General features: G+C 44.0%; 1 protein-coding gene across 1 annotated transcript in view; it reads left to right on the top strand.

Moving 5' to 3' along the window:
• SMCHD1 (structural maintenance of chromosomes flexible hinge domain containing 1) overlaps positions 1–16,994 on the top strand; it is a 1,054,086-nt gene that overhangs the window by 601,901 nt on the left and 435,191 nt on the right. Inside the window, exon 24 of the mRNA XM_082259552.1 lies at positions 1,076–1,215. Within this exon, the coding sequence (XP_082115678.1) occupies positions 1,076–1,215 (140 nt within the window). The remainder of the gene's footprint in view (positions 1–1,075; positions 1,216–16,994) is intronic.

Genomic DNA, 16,994 nt, shown 5'->3' with positions numbered 1-16,994 from the left:
CCACAGTGAAGAGGCGACTCCGGGATGCTGGCCGCCTAGGCAGAGTGGCAAAGAAAAAGCCATATCTGAGACTGACCAATAAAAGGAAAAGATTAAGATTGGCAAAAGAACACAGACTTTGGACAGAGGAAGATTGAAAAAAGTGTTATAGACAGACAAATCTAAGTTTGAGGTGTTTGGATCACACAGAAGAACATTTGTGAGACGCAGAATAAGTGAACAGATGCTGGAGGAGTGCCTGACGCCATCTCTCAAGCATGGTGGAGGTAATGTGATGGTCTGGGGCTGCTTTGGTGCTGGTAAAGTGGATGATTTGTACAAGGTAAAAGGGATTTTGAATAAGGAAGGCTATCACTCCATTTTGCAATGCCATGCCATACCCTTTGAACAGCGCTTGATTGGAGCCAATTTCCTCCTACAACAGGACAATGACCCAAAGCACACCTCCAAACTATGCAAGAGCTATTTAGGGAAGAAGCAGTCGGTGGGTATTCTGTCTGTAATGGAGTGGCCAGTGCAGTCACCAGATCCCAACCCTATTGAGCTGTTGTGAGAGCAGCTTGACCGTATAGTACGTAAGAAGTGCCCATCAAGCCAATCTAGCTTGTGGGAGCTGCTTCAGGAATCGTGGGGTGAAATGTCTTCAGATTACTTCAATAAATTGACAGCTAGAATACCAAAAGTATGCAAGGCTGTAATTGCTGCAAATGGAGAATTATTTCATAAAAGCAAAGTTTGAAGGGCAAAATTATTATTTCAAATAAAAATCATTATTTCCAACCTCGTCAATGTCTTGACTATAGTTTCTATTCATTTTGCAACTCATTTGATGAATAAAAGTGTGAGCTTTCATGGAAAACATGAAATTGTCTGGGTGACCTCAAACGTTTGAACGGTAGTGTGTGTGTATATATATATATATATATATATATATATATGTATTTTTTTTTTTTTTAATTAATATGAAGATGGCTTTGATATTGAATATATTATGTGTTTTTATTGATGCATTGCCCCAAGTGTTGGGTGTGTGTATATAGCAAATATAAACTGTTTTTTTTTTCTGTTTTTTTAGGACCACCCAAGCTCATGAATGTTAAACCGAGTACTGATATTCTAATTATTGACAATGGATCAGCTGTTACTTTTCAGGTTGACGTGTTAGATGAGGAAGGAAATGTAACATGTCAGCCAAAGCTAATTGTGCAGTGTAGGGTAAGTTCAAGATACTGTAAACATACTTATGTTCAGGCGTAATGCCAAAAGCTGCCCATTGATGGGCCAATATGTCCCAGAAAGTAACTGGATTGGGGATATATACCCCTTAATCAAAAAATTGATAGGATTGTTATGAACTGATGTAATTCTGAATACTGGTAACTGTTTTCATGTGGTATATTGAATGCCCTTGAGGGACATCCTTTCGAATGTCCTCGAAAGGATCTGGACATGCTCATGAAGGGATTGTCTTAACCATACATTACAGGACTTCATAGCCCCTTGGTTATATGCCACTGCCTTTAGGTGATTGGACAATGGCAAACGTTTAGGGAGAAGGCCCCCAGTGCACCCTCAGATAGCCCTAACAGGTCTGTAGGACTCCAATTGTTTGCTAGTGTCCTTAGTTGGAGAAGTTTCTAAAATATTGGCCTTTTGCAGTGCACGTGTAAAAATACATTACCCTATCATGAAAACTAGAATGAGCAATCTGTGACAATTGGGTTAGACCTGAAAAGATTTCCCCTCCTCTGAAAATCTTTGCTGAACCCTATCCAGTGGAAAGAGAGTTCACCAATAAGTGGTCTGTTCAATTCACTGATTCTGCCTTCTCAGTCTTAAGCATTACACTGTACCAACTGAAGATGTTCCTTCGTTCAAACAGTCTGCAGATAGGTTTTAGATTCTCTTAAAGGCTCTCTTCACACTTTTAGGCCCAGCTCTGCAACCAGATATCACTGTGCACCCAGGTTTCTGTCTGTCAAACTGCTGTTAACTTGACTAGAGCAATGAACAATCCATACGAATGTGTATTCCATGACCATTCCTTAACTAAGCATTTACAGCAGTTACCACCTTCTTTGCTCTTTTGTGTGGATGCCCTGTAAGAAGAAATGGAACAAATTTCCAGAATGTCTGTAATCTCAGTTTACATGCCCAGAATATCGTGGCTCAAAGCTTGGACAGCTGAGTCCCCGTTCACACTGGGGCGACCTGTGAGGTGACCTGGTCGCCTCACGGGTCGCCGTAGGTCGCCTTCCATAGGGAAGCTGCGGACCCGTTCTAATAGGAGTGACACAAGTCGCTCCGACTTAGAAAAAGGGTCCGGAGCTTCTTTGGGGCGACCCGGAGCGACCGTCATAGACTTCAATGTTATGAAGTCCGTGCCGGCCGCTCCGAGGTCGCGGCGCGCTGCTCGCACCGCTACCTTGGAGGTCGCCCCTGGAAGTCGGATCGCCCCAGTGTGAACGGGGCCTGAAGATGTATGTAGAACATGTCTCACATCCATGCCCTTTGAAGGTTGATGTCTTTTTGGTGAGGCACTTGACAAACTCAATAAAGATGTCATAGGAGGGAAGGTTCTACTTCCACAGTATAAGATTCAAGAAAAGCCCCTACTCATGAACCTCTACCTTTTCAAAACACAGAAAATCTATTTACTGAGGATTTAACTGCAAAGCCATTCAGTTCAGCATAATACTTGACCCACATATCCCTGCAAGTTTTCCCCAAAATACTTTCACTAATGAAGGGGCCCCTTCACTCCTGAGAGTGGGAAGATGTCTGTTAACGTTTGTCTCTTTGGGTCACAGATATATGGGTTTAATCGGTGGTTTTAAAGGGGTACACAACTCTACCCCCTAACCACTTTATTCTGTCACCTCAGAAGTGGCTCTCCTGGCCTCCATATTCAACAACAATCTACCTGGGATAGTGTGAGGACCAAGGATCCTCTAGCACTAGCCTCAGATGGCTTGATAATACCCTGGTCTCAGTTAAGACTAATCTATAATTTCCCTCCAGTGCAAATTCTACCTTACATGCCCCACAAAATAGAACAATAGAAGAAGCAGGTAAATGTCATTGCACCAAGCTGGCCAAGAAGAACCTGGTACACAGACATGCTACTAGGAGAGGACTTCTGGCAATTTCCCAATAGGCGAGACCCACAATCTCAGGGCCCTCTGTTTCATCCCACTTTTCAGTTGCTAGCTTTAACAGCATGGCTGTTGAAACCCAGATTTTAAGAGATAGATGTTTCTTTAAGTCTGTCATTCTTACCTTGCTAAAAGCAAGAAAGCCTCTTCCAGAAGGATGTATTATCATATCTGGAAATCTTTCTTTGCCTGGAATAAACAGACACTTCAATCGAAGAGACTGCTTTCTACCTCACGTTCTGGCCTTCTTTCAATCAGGACTTGACCATAACTTGGTCTTAAGAACTCTGAAAGGACAGGTTTCAGCCTTGTTCATTTGTTTTTCAAAAACCTCCAGCCTCACTCTCCTATGTCAAAACCTTTATTCAAGCTCATATCAGACCCCCCTTGCAGCACCCTCTGCTTCCTTGGGTCCTCAAGCTGGTTCTCTCTGCCCTGAAGGAACCACCCTTTGAACCCATCAGGGATATCCTCTTAAATGACATCTGCTGTAAAGTGGCCTTTTAGGTTGCTATCACATCTATGAGATGTGTCTCTGAATAGCCGTCTCTTTTGAAAGGAGCCATTTCTTATTTTTCAAAATGACAGGGTAGTCCCAAGACCATTGGTGTGCAATCTTTTGACCTTCCTGGACCACATTGGAAGAAGAGAAATTGTCTTGGGCCGCTAATGATTATTAATATAGATAATGTACCTATCATTATAGTGAACTTGGTCAGCGGCCCCACCTACTTGCTGAGAGCCGCAGGGGGAACTGCTGCTACAATCACTGGTGTTAATGTAGCCTATGTATGTGTTTTGTGAGTGGGGGACATTGGGATTGGTGCAGCCCACACCAGCACACCCATAGATCTGGCCATGAAGCATATACTTACCTGGCACCTCTACATTTCCTGCTGCTGGTGCTGATGCAAACGTGCTAGCCCCTGGATCCCTCCAGACGTGCATTTGCCTGACTTGTCAATGCACGCTGCCACAACTGCTATTATAGTACGGCATCCCAGGCGTCTTGCAAGATGGCCCGAGCCGCATCCTAAACTCTCTGGGGCTGCGTTTTGGACACCCCTGCCCAAGACCTTACTTTCTTCCTAAGGGTGATATGAGTCTTCCACCTCAATGTAAACATGGTCCTCCCATCTCCATGCTCTGCTTCAAAGCTCCCAAAGGAAATTTATTTTCATTGCCTGCACATAGAGCTATAAGAGTCTACCTCAAAGCAACCTCTTCTATCAAGATGACAGACTCCCTGTATGTCCTGTCCTGGGAAACTTGCAAGGGACATCCTGCTTTCAAGTCCACTATTACTGAATAGATAAAACAGTTGATTGGTAGAGCTTATACTCACAAAGATAGGTGGATGCAGAAGAGGATCCCGCAAAATAAATTTTCGCTCATGAATGTTATGAGACTCAAGCTAAGGCCTTATTCACATGGGTGTACATCCGTGTAGAGGGCCTTGTTTGCCTGCACAATATGCTCAGGTGTTGTTTATCCGTATTCAGGCAGCTCCATTCATGTCTCTTTGGATGCAGTGCCTGCACGGACACAGCCGCTGGTCCTGTATTGACAGCCATTTGAGTGTGTGTCCTGGAGTGCATGCTCTGAGACACGTGTCCACATCTGCACAGCTGTTATATTGGTACCATTGGCTGTGTCCATGCAGCTGCTGTGTCCCAGTAGACATTAATAGAACTGCCTGCATGTGGGTGCATGGAGTGCTTACTGTGTGGTCAAACCCTGTCCTTCACACTGATGTATGCAAGGCCTAAGGTTTCACGCCAATGCCTTCTACTGTAAGCTCACCTATTGATAAGGTGTGTACTATCCTTTTGCTTGCAGCACTGGAATCTCCTACACAAGTTGCTATGGGCACAAAATTCCTGGAAAAATTAAGAGACTTTTATCTTGCACATGCAAATTACTGTGCTCTGAGGGAGGATTGGTCAAATCCTGAAAAGGTATTTCTTCCTCAAAAACTCTTTGCTGAGTTTACATCCTTTGGAAATAGTATGAAAAAATATGACCTGGTATTGGATTTTTCCATTTCTGTTCTCAACTAATATCTCACTGTTCCTGTTTAGGATGTTCCTTCCTGTCAGTAGATGCTTGGAAACCCATTTAAAGGCAACTTTTGCTCTGGTGGGTCCTGCCTTACAGCCAGTCATTGCGGCTTTGTCCATTTGTCAAATAATCGCTGACGGGCATAGAAATAGAGAACGCGACTTTGTCTTTGAGGACATATATGCAGAATGTTGTAGTTAATAGTGTTGGCCAGCTGAACTCTCTTGTAAAAGGTGTCTTTTAGACATGCCTTTTGATAGTGAAGGCCTGTTTGGGAAAACCCTTCACAAATTTATCATGAATGCTGAGGGGGTTGTGTTTGGGGTAGAATTATTGTCCCAAAAAAGAACAGTTTAGGTCTACTACTATCATGGCTACTACTGCCTTTCCACCGAAAGGGGTACTTTCACTTCACTCAGACGTCCTCTTCGAAGTCAAAAATGAGTCCATCCTTCTGTCGCAAGCCTTGGGCCTGAAAACCCTCAAATTATACTCGGAATCCTTCTTTACAATAAAGGGGAGCTTTCAGTATCTGGAGTGGGGGAAAAACTGTTGGCACTTGCACCAGTATTGATCAGAAATGTCCCAGATATCCCAATCTGTCATTTCCAGGGGCTACTAAAAATAATTTGTGTCCTTGCTCCCTCAGTTCCTAACCTCCAATCTTCCAGCTTCCCCAGTTCCTGTAGAGGAAAAGGTTAAAAAGCTTTTACTCTCAATGGAGGCATGCACTACATTTTGGACCTGCAGTCCCATATCATACATGTGTGTCTCCAAGTTCTGCATGAAGTCTGCAAGCTCTTTAATGCATTTTTATAAATTAAGGGAATATCTTTCATCAGTGAACATCCAAGATGCCTTGCATCTTTTATTTCTGATCCCTATACATTCCCATCTTTTCCCACACATCACTTTTCATGTTTTGCTGTGGGGGACAAGCTTGCCATTCAGATGTTCCTTTGAGTCTTAACAAAAGTACTGTTTCTGCTCCTGTCTTTAGTAAAATTCCAGGGCACCAATGCCATGGGGTATCTGGACAACCTGCTTTTGAAGGATTCCTCAGCCACAGTCCTGTTTTCCAACATATAAGTACAACCCAGTTCCTTTAAACTTTTGGATCAGTGCTAATTTTGTATATGTCTGCCCTCCAGCCTTCCCATCGTACGGAGTATTTGGGGTTGGTCTTGGACACACCCTAGGGAAACATTGTCCCAGGAAAAGATTGCTTCCCTGAGGTCCATTGTCAGATTCTCAGGTCAATTGGCATCCTATGACTCACTTCTGCATCTCTGTCCTGGGCCTCAATGTAGCCTCCTTCGAGGTGATCCCCTTTATTCAGTTGGACTTGAGACCCTTAAAGATAAACATTCTAACAATTTGGGACAAGCAGATCTTCTTTCTAGCTGGCCCATTACTTTTTCCTGCCAGGCAAAACTTTCCTGATAATGTGGATTTCCAACTCAGCCATAGAATCTGGGTAATTCTTCCTTCCCTCTCCCTGGAAGATGACGACAGATACAAGCCTGACAGGGTCTACAGTTCCCTGACTGTTCACTGAACCTTGTTCCCACAGGAGTCGATGCTCCCCATCAACATTCGAGAACTGAGAGTTTTAAAGGAGTTGTAAAGGCAGTAGGTTTTTTTTATCATAATGCATTCTATGCATTAAGATAAAAAGCCTTCTGTCTCCAGCAGCCCCCTCCCCAAAGGGGGGGCAGTGCCGAACGGCAGCTTTTTGTCTGAATGGACACATGGTCCTGCAGCTCAGCTCAGGTGCCCTCATAGCAAGCTGCTTGCTGTGGGGCACTCGATCGATGGGAGGTGCGAGTAACAGCAAAGAGACACCCGAGAAGAGGAGGATGCAGGCTGCCCTGTGCAAAATCAATTGCACAGAGGAGGTAAGGATAACATGTTTGTTGTTTAAAAAAAAAACGAGACTTCTCAATCAATTTAAAGTAAGAAACCAAAAATCATAAATGTATTATATTGCAGCTTACCAATTATTAGATGTGTTGGCTTCATTCATTTTTTATTTTTCTTTGGCTTTTCCTCTGTTTTCACCTGGTGATCTATATTAATGAGGTGTAACTCTGAAGCAATGAGGACAGTAGACACAACAGACAGTAGCATTGCCAGTCTGTGTGGGTGGTGAGTGTTAAATGTATTAGCAGAGTTGGATGCACTAACAAATTAAAGCCAAACTTCAGCTCACACGTTCTAATCAGTTACAGCAAACAGTTTTTTTCTCTTGGGATAAAGGTTTTGCATAAATAAATAAAAGCTGATCATTTTAATCACCCCTGTCAATGTTAAGTAGTTTGTCTCATCCATATAAACTACAGTGCCTTGCGAAAGTATTCGGCCCCCTTGAACTTTTGGACCTTTTGCCACATTTCAGGCTTCAAACATAAAGATATAAAACTGTAATTTTTTGTTAAGAATCAACAACAAGTGGGACACAATCATGAAGTGGAACGAAATTTATTGGATATTTCAAACTTTTCTAACAAATAAGAAACTGAAAAATTGGGCGTGCAAAATTATTCAGCCCCCTTAAGTTAATACTTTGTAGCGCCACCTTTTGCTGCGATTACAGCTGTAAGTTGCTTGGGGTATGTCTGTATCAGTTTTGCACATCGAGAGACTGAAATTTTTGCCCATTCCTCCTTAAAAAAACAGCTCGAGCTCAGTGAGGTTGGATGGAGAGCGTTTGTGAACAGCAGTTTTCAGTTCTTTCCACAGATTCTCGATTGGATTCAGGTCTGGACTTTGACTTGGCCATTCTAACACCTGGATATGTTTATTTGTGAACCATTCCATTGTAGATTTTGCTTTATTTTTTGGATCATTGTCTTGTTGGAAGACAAATCTCCGTCCCAGTCTCAGGTCTTTTGCAGACTCTATCAGGTTTTCTTCCAGAATGGTCCTGTATTTGGCTCCATCCATCTTCCCATCAATTTTAACCATCTTCCCTGTCCCTGCTGAAGAAAAGCAGGCCCAAACCATGATGCTGCCACCATCATGTTTGACAGTGGGGATGGTGTGTTCAGGGTGATGAGATGTGTTGCTTTTACGCCAAACATAACGTTTTGTATTGTTGCCAAAAAGTTTGATTTTGGTTTCATCTGACCAGAGCACCCTCTTCCACATGTTTGGTGTGTCTCCCAGATGGCTTGTGGCAAACTTTAAACGACACTTTTTATGGATATCTTTAAGAAATGGCTTTCTTCTTGCCACTCTTCCATAAAGGCCAGATTTGTGCAGTATACGACTGATTGTTGTCCTATGGACAGAGTCTCCCACCTCAGCTGTAGATCTCTGCAGTTCATCCAGAGTGATCATGGGCCTCTTGGCTGCATCTCTGATCAGTCTTCTCCTTGTATAAGCTGAAAGTTTAGAGGGACAGCCAGGTCTTCGTAGATTTGCAGTGGTCTGATACTCCTTCCATTTCAATATTATCGCTTGCTCAGTGCTCCTTGGGATGTTTAAAGCTTGGGAAATCTTTTTGTATCCAAATCCGGCTTTAAACCTCTCCACAACAGTATCTCGGACCTGCCTGGTGTGTTCCTTGTTCTTCATAATGCTCTCTGTGCTTTAAACGGACCTCTGAGACTATCACAGTGCAGGTGCATTTATACAGAGACTTGATTGCACACAGGTGAATTCTATTTATCATCATTAGTCGTTTAGGTCAACATTGGATCATTCAGGGATCCTCACTGAACTTCTGGAGAGAGTTTGCTGCACTGAAAGTAAAGGGGCTGAATAATTTTGCATGCCCAATTTTTCAGTTTATGTGTTAACAAAATTTGAAATATCCAATAAATTTCGTTCCACTTCAGGATTGTGTCCCACAGTTTTATATCTTTGTTTGAAGCCTGAAATGTGGCAAAAGGTCGCAAAGTTCAAGGGGGCCGAATACTTTCGCAAGGCACTGTAAGACATTCTTGCTAGCTGGATCACCATATGGAAATAGAAGAAAGAAAGTCCAAAACAGAAAACTAATACAAGCCATCCCATCTAAGAATTGAAAGTCTGTAATATAATAAATGTTTGATTTTGGGTCTAATACTGCTTTAGGACCAATTCTCCTACACTGTACATCTTTAGTACAAGGTCATGCAGTCAAGGTGCAGTCAGACACCACTAAGGCTGGGAAGTACTGTAAGACGGACAGCCCTGAGATAAACAACCCCTATTCTCTTCCTAGCCTAAAAGCTTTTTACGTAATAGGAGTGGGAAAAAATGGCAGGTGAACTTTTCAGAGTCACCAACGGCTGGACTCAGGAGTTGGCCCAACACTTGGAGATCTCCATGATCCTCGAACAGAAATGGGGAACAACAAATGTGTGGGTATCGTGGCTTCCAGATCCTGAAAAAAAAAAAAAAAAATAGACCCCTTTGAGGTCAGGTCTAGGAATCCTCTGTTCCTCATGGCGGATGCCCTGTTGATTCTTTGATCCGCTTTCAGACTGGTGTGTGCATTCCCTCCAATGAATAATTCCTTCTCTTCAAGATAAAGGATGAATGAATTCCAGTGATCCCCAGTGGCCCAAGAGGAACTTGGTACACAGACATATACAGGCTCCTGGTGGACAAGCCTTGGCCAAACAGGTCAAACCTCCTGTCCCAAGGCCCACTTCCATCCTTATTCTCAGTTGCTTAGTTTTAACAGCATGGCTGTTGAAACCCTGGTCCTAAAACATACAGCATTTCTGACTGTCATTCACACTTTACTCAAGGGAGAAGGTATGCTTAGGCTGGTTTCTCTTCTGGACACCAGGCATTTCAGCCCCTGGGAATATTCTATCCCTCGCATCCTAGTCTTCATCCAGGCTAGCCTGGACCAGCATCTGATATTTTGTACCCTAATGGGATAGCGATCTGCCTTTCTTTATCATACATCACGGGACACAGAGATGTTAATAATAACTATTTGGGTTATACGCCACCTACAGGTGAATGGACACTGGCAACCAATAGACTGGACGTTCCTCGTGTATATAACCCCTCACATACAGAAGAACATCAGTTTTTTCACCAGTGTCTAAAAGGTGAAGGTCACTGTGGAGAGGTGCTCCACCTGTTTGTTATGTTTCAAAGAAGAAGAAAGAAGATTATGCTATCATACCCCAATCAAAGATCATTGAATCTAAGGGGTTTGCTATCGGATCCATCCAAAACAGTCAATGGACTAAAAGGATGGTACCCGAGCCTCGGGAAGCAGATACAAGGTTTTGCCTGGAACACTGTCCTTTTTAGGCGTTGGACCCTGGGATCCGGACCCTTGGAATACCAAACTCCAAAGGCGCTTTGTGCAGGGTGCTCTACAGGTCCATGGCCATGGCCCCTCTTATATAGGGGGCCCTGTCCTTAAAGGTCTTTAAGGCTATGCTCACCATGAGTAGTGAAGATTGGAATCTTGCTTATAGCAGTTTCCTGCGGCAGGACTGGTGAGTCCATTTTAAATATTTACATAGCAAACAAAAAAACCTTCAAGGGTTAAAAATTGCAAAATTGTAAATTTTTTATGCACTGTTCCCTCTCTTAAGATTACAGAGACTTGTGCCAAGTGTATTTTTGGTTGTATTTACATGGTAGCAGGTTTATGCAAAGTATGTTTAAAGTCTATTGTTACACTGTGTTTCTTACGCTGAGCCGATCACCTGAAAGGTATCAGCTTTGACAAACAAGATTCAGTCTAAACTGCTATCTCCCCCATTTGTTTGTTGTGTTAGCCCGTGCGCTTAAGTGTTTGCATGTTTGCCTCTTCGCCTCTTTGCCTCTTCGCCTCTTCTGAAGCCTACGGCCACATCACCCTGAATGCGCCTGATCTTGTCTGGTCTCAGAAGCTAAGCAGGGTCAGGCCTGGTTAGTACCTGGATGGGAGACCACCTGGCAATACCAGGTGCTGTAATTGCATGTCACTTGTTTATGGTGTTCGCCCGTTCACGTGCGCTGGAAACTCTGCATTTAAATATAGGCGTTTGCAGCGTGGTGGGCGTGTTCTAACAGGGTTTGGCGTGTGCATTGGATGCCACATACCACGCTGCGCATGCATATAAAGGGCACCTTCTGCAATGGACTGTTTCCAACACACTAGCCTTTGCCAGACTGAAAGGGGACACAGAGCAGCAGCAGCTGGGTTGGGTCGGTCACTGTGGGTGTATGTTACTGGCACTAATAGGTCCTGTATCTTTGGTAATCAGTGTTGTGTGCATCAGGCTGTATAAGCTTAGCACAGACCTTGAGTACACTTTAAAGGTAGTACCTCAATATTATCTTGCTATAAAGCAATGTCTGCCCAGAAAAGGGCTGTAGGGAGCACAGTTGGAAAAGGCATTGTAATGCCACCGTAAGGCCCTAGTCATTCTTCCACTGTGTCTACTCCTCCTGATAAATCTAGATTGTAAGCTCTAATGAGCAGGGCCCTCTAATTCCTCCTGTATTGAATTGTATTGTAACTGCATTGTCTTCCCTCACATTGTAAAAGCGCTGTGCAAACTGTTGGCGCTATATAAATCCTGTATATTAATAATAAGCCAGAGGCAAATAGCCAATCTGAACCATTATGGTTGTCAGGCATAATAGCTACTCCCCGTGTACTTCTGCCACAGCCTGTTACCAAGGACAATTTGGCATTGGCATTAGCTAGCCTAGAGGGTAGGATTGCTGACATGATTGCAGCACCGCATGGATTAAGGGAGTGGGTTAATCCCCCTCTCCTGAGCCGCCCCCTGAATCCATTCAGGATTGGGCAGAGGATGTGGAAGATGTAGCCGAGGGTGACCCTGTAGAAGGTCAAGCTGGACATTCCACTTCCAGGGGAGTCAGAGGAATCTCTATCAGCCTCTCAATCCCAGAGATTGTTTATCCAGTCTCTTGCTGAGATGGTCCGGGCTGAGTTTTTCCTCCCTTGGCTCACTGCGCCCTTGTCAGAGAAACCTTCTGCTGCAGACTGGTCGTCACCTGACACGCACCACATGACTTCCACATGACTTCCTGGCTGCCTATAAAAGCTGAGCAAGTGCTCAGAAGAATTTCTAGTTTGTCTTTCAGCTTCCTGTACCTGAGTTCCTGTTTCCTGTGTGATCATTTACCTGCTGTGACCCGGATTGACCCTGACCTACTCTGCTCTTCTCCTGGACCCGACCTTGGATTGTTTTACGGACTTTGCTTTTGCTTACCTGTGTTTGACCCTCTGCCTGCGACCCGGATTTACCTTCAGTCTCCTGTGCCTTGACTTTCTGCTTGTGACCCAGTCTTGTCTCCTATCTCCAGTGCCTTGACCCTCAGCCTGTGATCTGGATTGTCTGCTTACCTGTGTTTGACCCTCAGCCTGCTCTGGACTTTCTACCTACTTTTTCTGCTGGATCCTGATCAGTCTCTGCTCCAGTTCTACAGGACCTCCACACAAGCTCTACCCTGGCTGCTGGTAGCTTTTGCCTCTTTGTGCCATCCACCCTTTGTATCACCTCCAGAGGGGCGGAGTGCGCTTAGTCACAACAGCGAACCGCTCTCGGCATCTCGGCCTCGGTGAGTACCTCTATTCTGATAGCCCTCCTCAGAGTCCTCGGTCATTTCCCATGAATCCCCTCTTGGATCAAGAAGTGTATAATGACTGGGATCATCCAGATAGGATGTTTGTTCCTTCTAAAAGGTTTTCATTGTTATATCCTATGGAGGATAAGTTTTCTAAGAGATGGAAAATTCCCACTGTGGATGCAGCCATTTCTTCGGGTTAACAAAAATGTAACCTGTCCTGTGGATTATGCCCAGGTTTTTAAAGATCCGGTGGATAAAAAATTGGAATCTTTATTGAAAGCCTCCTTTGTGGTTGCAGGTTCTGCAGTACAACCAGCAGTAGCAGCCATTTGGAGTGTGTCAGTCTTTGAAAGACCGCATTAGCGAGGGTCCAAGACAGTTCCTTCTCAATGAGAGTCTGTGGAAGATCTGTCAGATCTACCTCGCGCATGTGTTTGACAGTAGATGCTCTTACGGATTTGTTTTGATGACAGTGCATTTGCACAGAATCCTTTGGAGCTGGTCTGCGGAATAACCATATAAATATATATATATATATATATATATATATATTTTTTTTTTTCTGGTTAGCGTCCCCTTTCAGGGAGAACGCCTTTTTGGTGATGATCTGGATATGTATATCCAAAAGATCTCGGGGGGGGGGGGGGGGGGGGGGAGTACATTGCTACCCGTAAAGAGGAAGAGCAGGCATCCTTCCTTTAAGATCCCCAGCACACATAATACCAGTGCTTCCAGTTCCAGGCAGTGGCTATGGACTCAACTGTCTGCATCCTGACCCAAGCCTTCGAGGCAAGGTCAGAAAAAGACCTGGGCCCAGAGATCAGCCAAGTCTTCCTCTAAGCCCTCTCAGTGAAGGAGCGCCCCCACTCGCCTGGGTGGGGGGAAGGCTTCTGCAGTTCTCAGGGGCATGGGTGGAGTTAATTCAAGACAACAGCTGCAATTTTGGGTATTCTCGCATACTCGGTTTGTGATGTCAAGTATAACAACAAATCCCGTAAAAGAAAGCTCTCTCTTTCAGGCATTGGACCAGCTGAGAGCTCAGAGGGTGATAACCGAGGTTTCAGAAAACGAAAGGTTCAAGGGTTTTTACTCAGACCTATTCGTAATCCCCAAATCAAACGGGAGATGTGAGCCCTATTTTGGATCTCAAGGCACTGAATCAGTTTCTGAACGTTCGTTCGTTCTTTCTGCATGGAATCAATTTGTTCCGTTGTAACCTTCCTGCAGATTGAGGAATTCATAGCATCCATAGACATCTAGGATGCATATCTTCATATGCCTATATTTCAGACCCATCAAAGGTTCCTTCGTTTTGCAATTGGAAACCATCACTGTCAATTTGTGGCCCTGCCCTTCGGGTTGGCCACAGCACCAATAGTGTTCACAAAGATCCTTGCTCCAGTATTGGCTGTTCTAAGGTCCCGAGGGATATCAATAATAAGATGTCTGGGCGATCTATTGCTAATAGTTTGATCGGCGTCAGCTCTAAGCCAAAATATCCTTCAGGCGGTACATTTGTTTGAAGCGTCTGGGTTGGATTCTGAACTTAGCAAAGTCAGCATTACAGCCAGTCCAGCGTCTGGAATACCTGGGGCTTCTTGTCAACACGGTGCAGGCAACAACAAGCTGGCCAACTTTGTCTCCAGTTCCAAGGATCCGATCAGGATCGGAATAGACGCTCTAGTGACTCCTTGGTCTCTGTTCAACCTGTATTATGCATTTCCACCAGTTCAACATCTACTTCGGCTGCTGAACAGGATACAGGTGGAGGGGACCCTGCTTTACAGTCCTTGAATTTGACGGTCTGGCTATTGAAACCAGAATTTTAAAAGACCGGGGAGTCTCGGCTTCAGTTCTGACCACATTGTTTAATGCCAGGAAACCTGTTTCTAGGAGAATATATTAGAGTTTGGAAGGCCTATATTTCTTGGTGTGAATCCAAGAAATGGCATCCACGAAAGTATGCATATTGGGAGAAATCGTGCCTTTCTTCAATTAGGGGTGGACTTGAAATTGGCCTTAGGAACCATTAAAGGATAATTCTCTGCCTTGTCAATTTTTTTTTCCAGATACCGTTGGCTATGCAATCTTTGGTTCAAACTTTTTTGCAAGGTGTGATTTGCATGGTTCCGCCAGTTAAACCACCCCTATGTCCTTGGGACTTGAATCTGGTTCTCTTGGCCTTGCAGAAGCAGCCTTTTAAGCCTATCAGGCTTTTTCCTTTACTACTGCTGTTACGGGAAGCTGTATTTTTTTTTTTTTTAATGCTATAAAATAGTGTTGGAGTTAGCGGCTCTTTCGTGTAAAGAACCCTTTATAATTCTGCATAAGGATAAGGTAGTTTTTCGTCCTTATCCTTTTTGTTCTCCCTAAGGTAGTTTCTGGTTTTCACTTAAACCAGGACATTGTTCCTTCCTTTTTTCCAAATCCTCAGTCTACTGAGGAAAGGTTGTTACATTCTTTTATATTTGTACGTGCAGTTAGTCTATTTAACCAAGATCCGTAATACTGATGCTTTCTTTATATTGCCAAATGGGCCTAAGAAAAGCCAGGCGGCAACTTCCTCCACTATTTCTAGGTGGATTTGTCAGGTCATTTCTCAAGCTTATGGCTTGAAGGGTAAGGTTCCACCTTTTAACTTAGAGGCCTACTCTACCAGAAGGGTAAGTGCTTCATGGGCAGTGCACCATCAAGTATATTGGCCCAGATCTGCAAAGCTGCTACCTGGTCTTCAGTTCATACATTCACAAAGTTCTACCAAGTGGACGTTAGTGCATGTGAAGTCAATTTGATAGTAGCATGTTGCAAGCAGCTGTATAGTCCTACGTTTCTTTGCTCAGGGGCAAGTTTGGGACTCTGTGTCCCCTCCTCTCAAGGGCATTGCTTTAGGACATCCCAAATTGTTGTTATTACCAGCTCTGTGTCCCGTGATGTACGATCAAGAAAATAGGATTTTTCCTACAGCTTACCTTTAAAATCCTTTTCTTGGAGTACAGCACGGGACACAGAGCTCCCTCCCCTCTCTTTATTGCTTGCCTCAAAAACTGATGTTCTTCCTGTATTGAGGGGTTTTATAGGAGGAACTTCTTGTCTATTGGTTGCCAGTGTCCATTCACCTGTAGGTGGCGTATAACCCATATAGTTATTATTTCATCTCTGTGTCCCTTGATGTACTCCAAGAAAAGGATTTTACAGGTAAGCTGTTGGAAAAATCCTATTTTTTCATTCAATTCCAGAAACCTTGGCTTCAAACTCTTTTTAAGACCTTTGTACAGGCAGTTGCTTATATCAATCCTCCACTTTGACTACTTGTGTCTTCCAGTGATCTGTTGCTACTTTCAGCTCTTCAAAGACCTCCCTTAGAATCAATTTGTGATATCCCATTGGGGAAATCTCACTAGTAAGTAGCCTTTTTCCCGACCGTTATCTTTGTCAGGTGTGTCTCCAAGTTGGTGCCTTTCTTGTAAAGAACCTTTACTTATCCTACATAGAGACAAATGGTCCTGAGACCCAAACCCTTCTTCCTCCCCAAGGTGGTGGTCCAATTACCTGAAGGTAGCGGCAGCATATTCGGACTACAAGTTCTGTACTTGTACTGTACTCCTAAGATCGAAGATATCCACTTAAGAACTGCCCTATAGCAGATATACTGCTGCTTCTGCTTCCTGTGCAGAATCGTGTGTGTGTTTGTGTGTGTGTGTGTGATTGTGTGTGTGTGTGTGTGTGTGTGTGTATATATATATATATATATATATATATATATATATAATATATATTGTGATTCTGCATTTCTGGGTAGGGGGGGTCTTGTGCACTGCCAGGGACCTGCTTTTGCTGATTACTCACAACAGAAGCCGATCTGCGGGTGCCAGGCACTGGATGTCCGCGGGCATAGGGAATAAAATCCAACACGTCTATTTAGTAAATGCAGCACACAGTTTACTTCACAGTCTCCCCTGTGGAGCGCAGATATCAGCGGTGACACGATCCGATCCTGTCCGCAAAACCTAGATGGATGCTGGTCCTATTTTCCATCCATCTGGCGAATCGGATATGATTGAATAAAAATGTAATGATTTCCCAATTGGGAGAGCGGGACTGTGTCCGTCTCCACTCTGCACAGTGAGTGGAGACAGACCTGTCATCCTCCTGCTCAGGAGGGATTAATGGAGTGATCCCTGCTGAGCAAGCGGATTGCGTTCCACAGAGGTGCCCGTGTGAAAGGGGGCTTTA

Source organism: Pelophylax lessonae, assembly GCF_965119305.1.
Source record: "Pelophylax lessonae genome assembly, chromosome: 5".
Taxonomy (NCBI): Eukaryota; Metazoa; Chordata; class Amphibia; order Anura; family Ranidae; genus Pelophylax; species Pelophylax lessonae.
The sequence above is the reverse complement of the archived record's forward strand: the minus strand, read 5'-3'. Positions and strand labels throughout refer to the sequence as shown.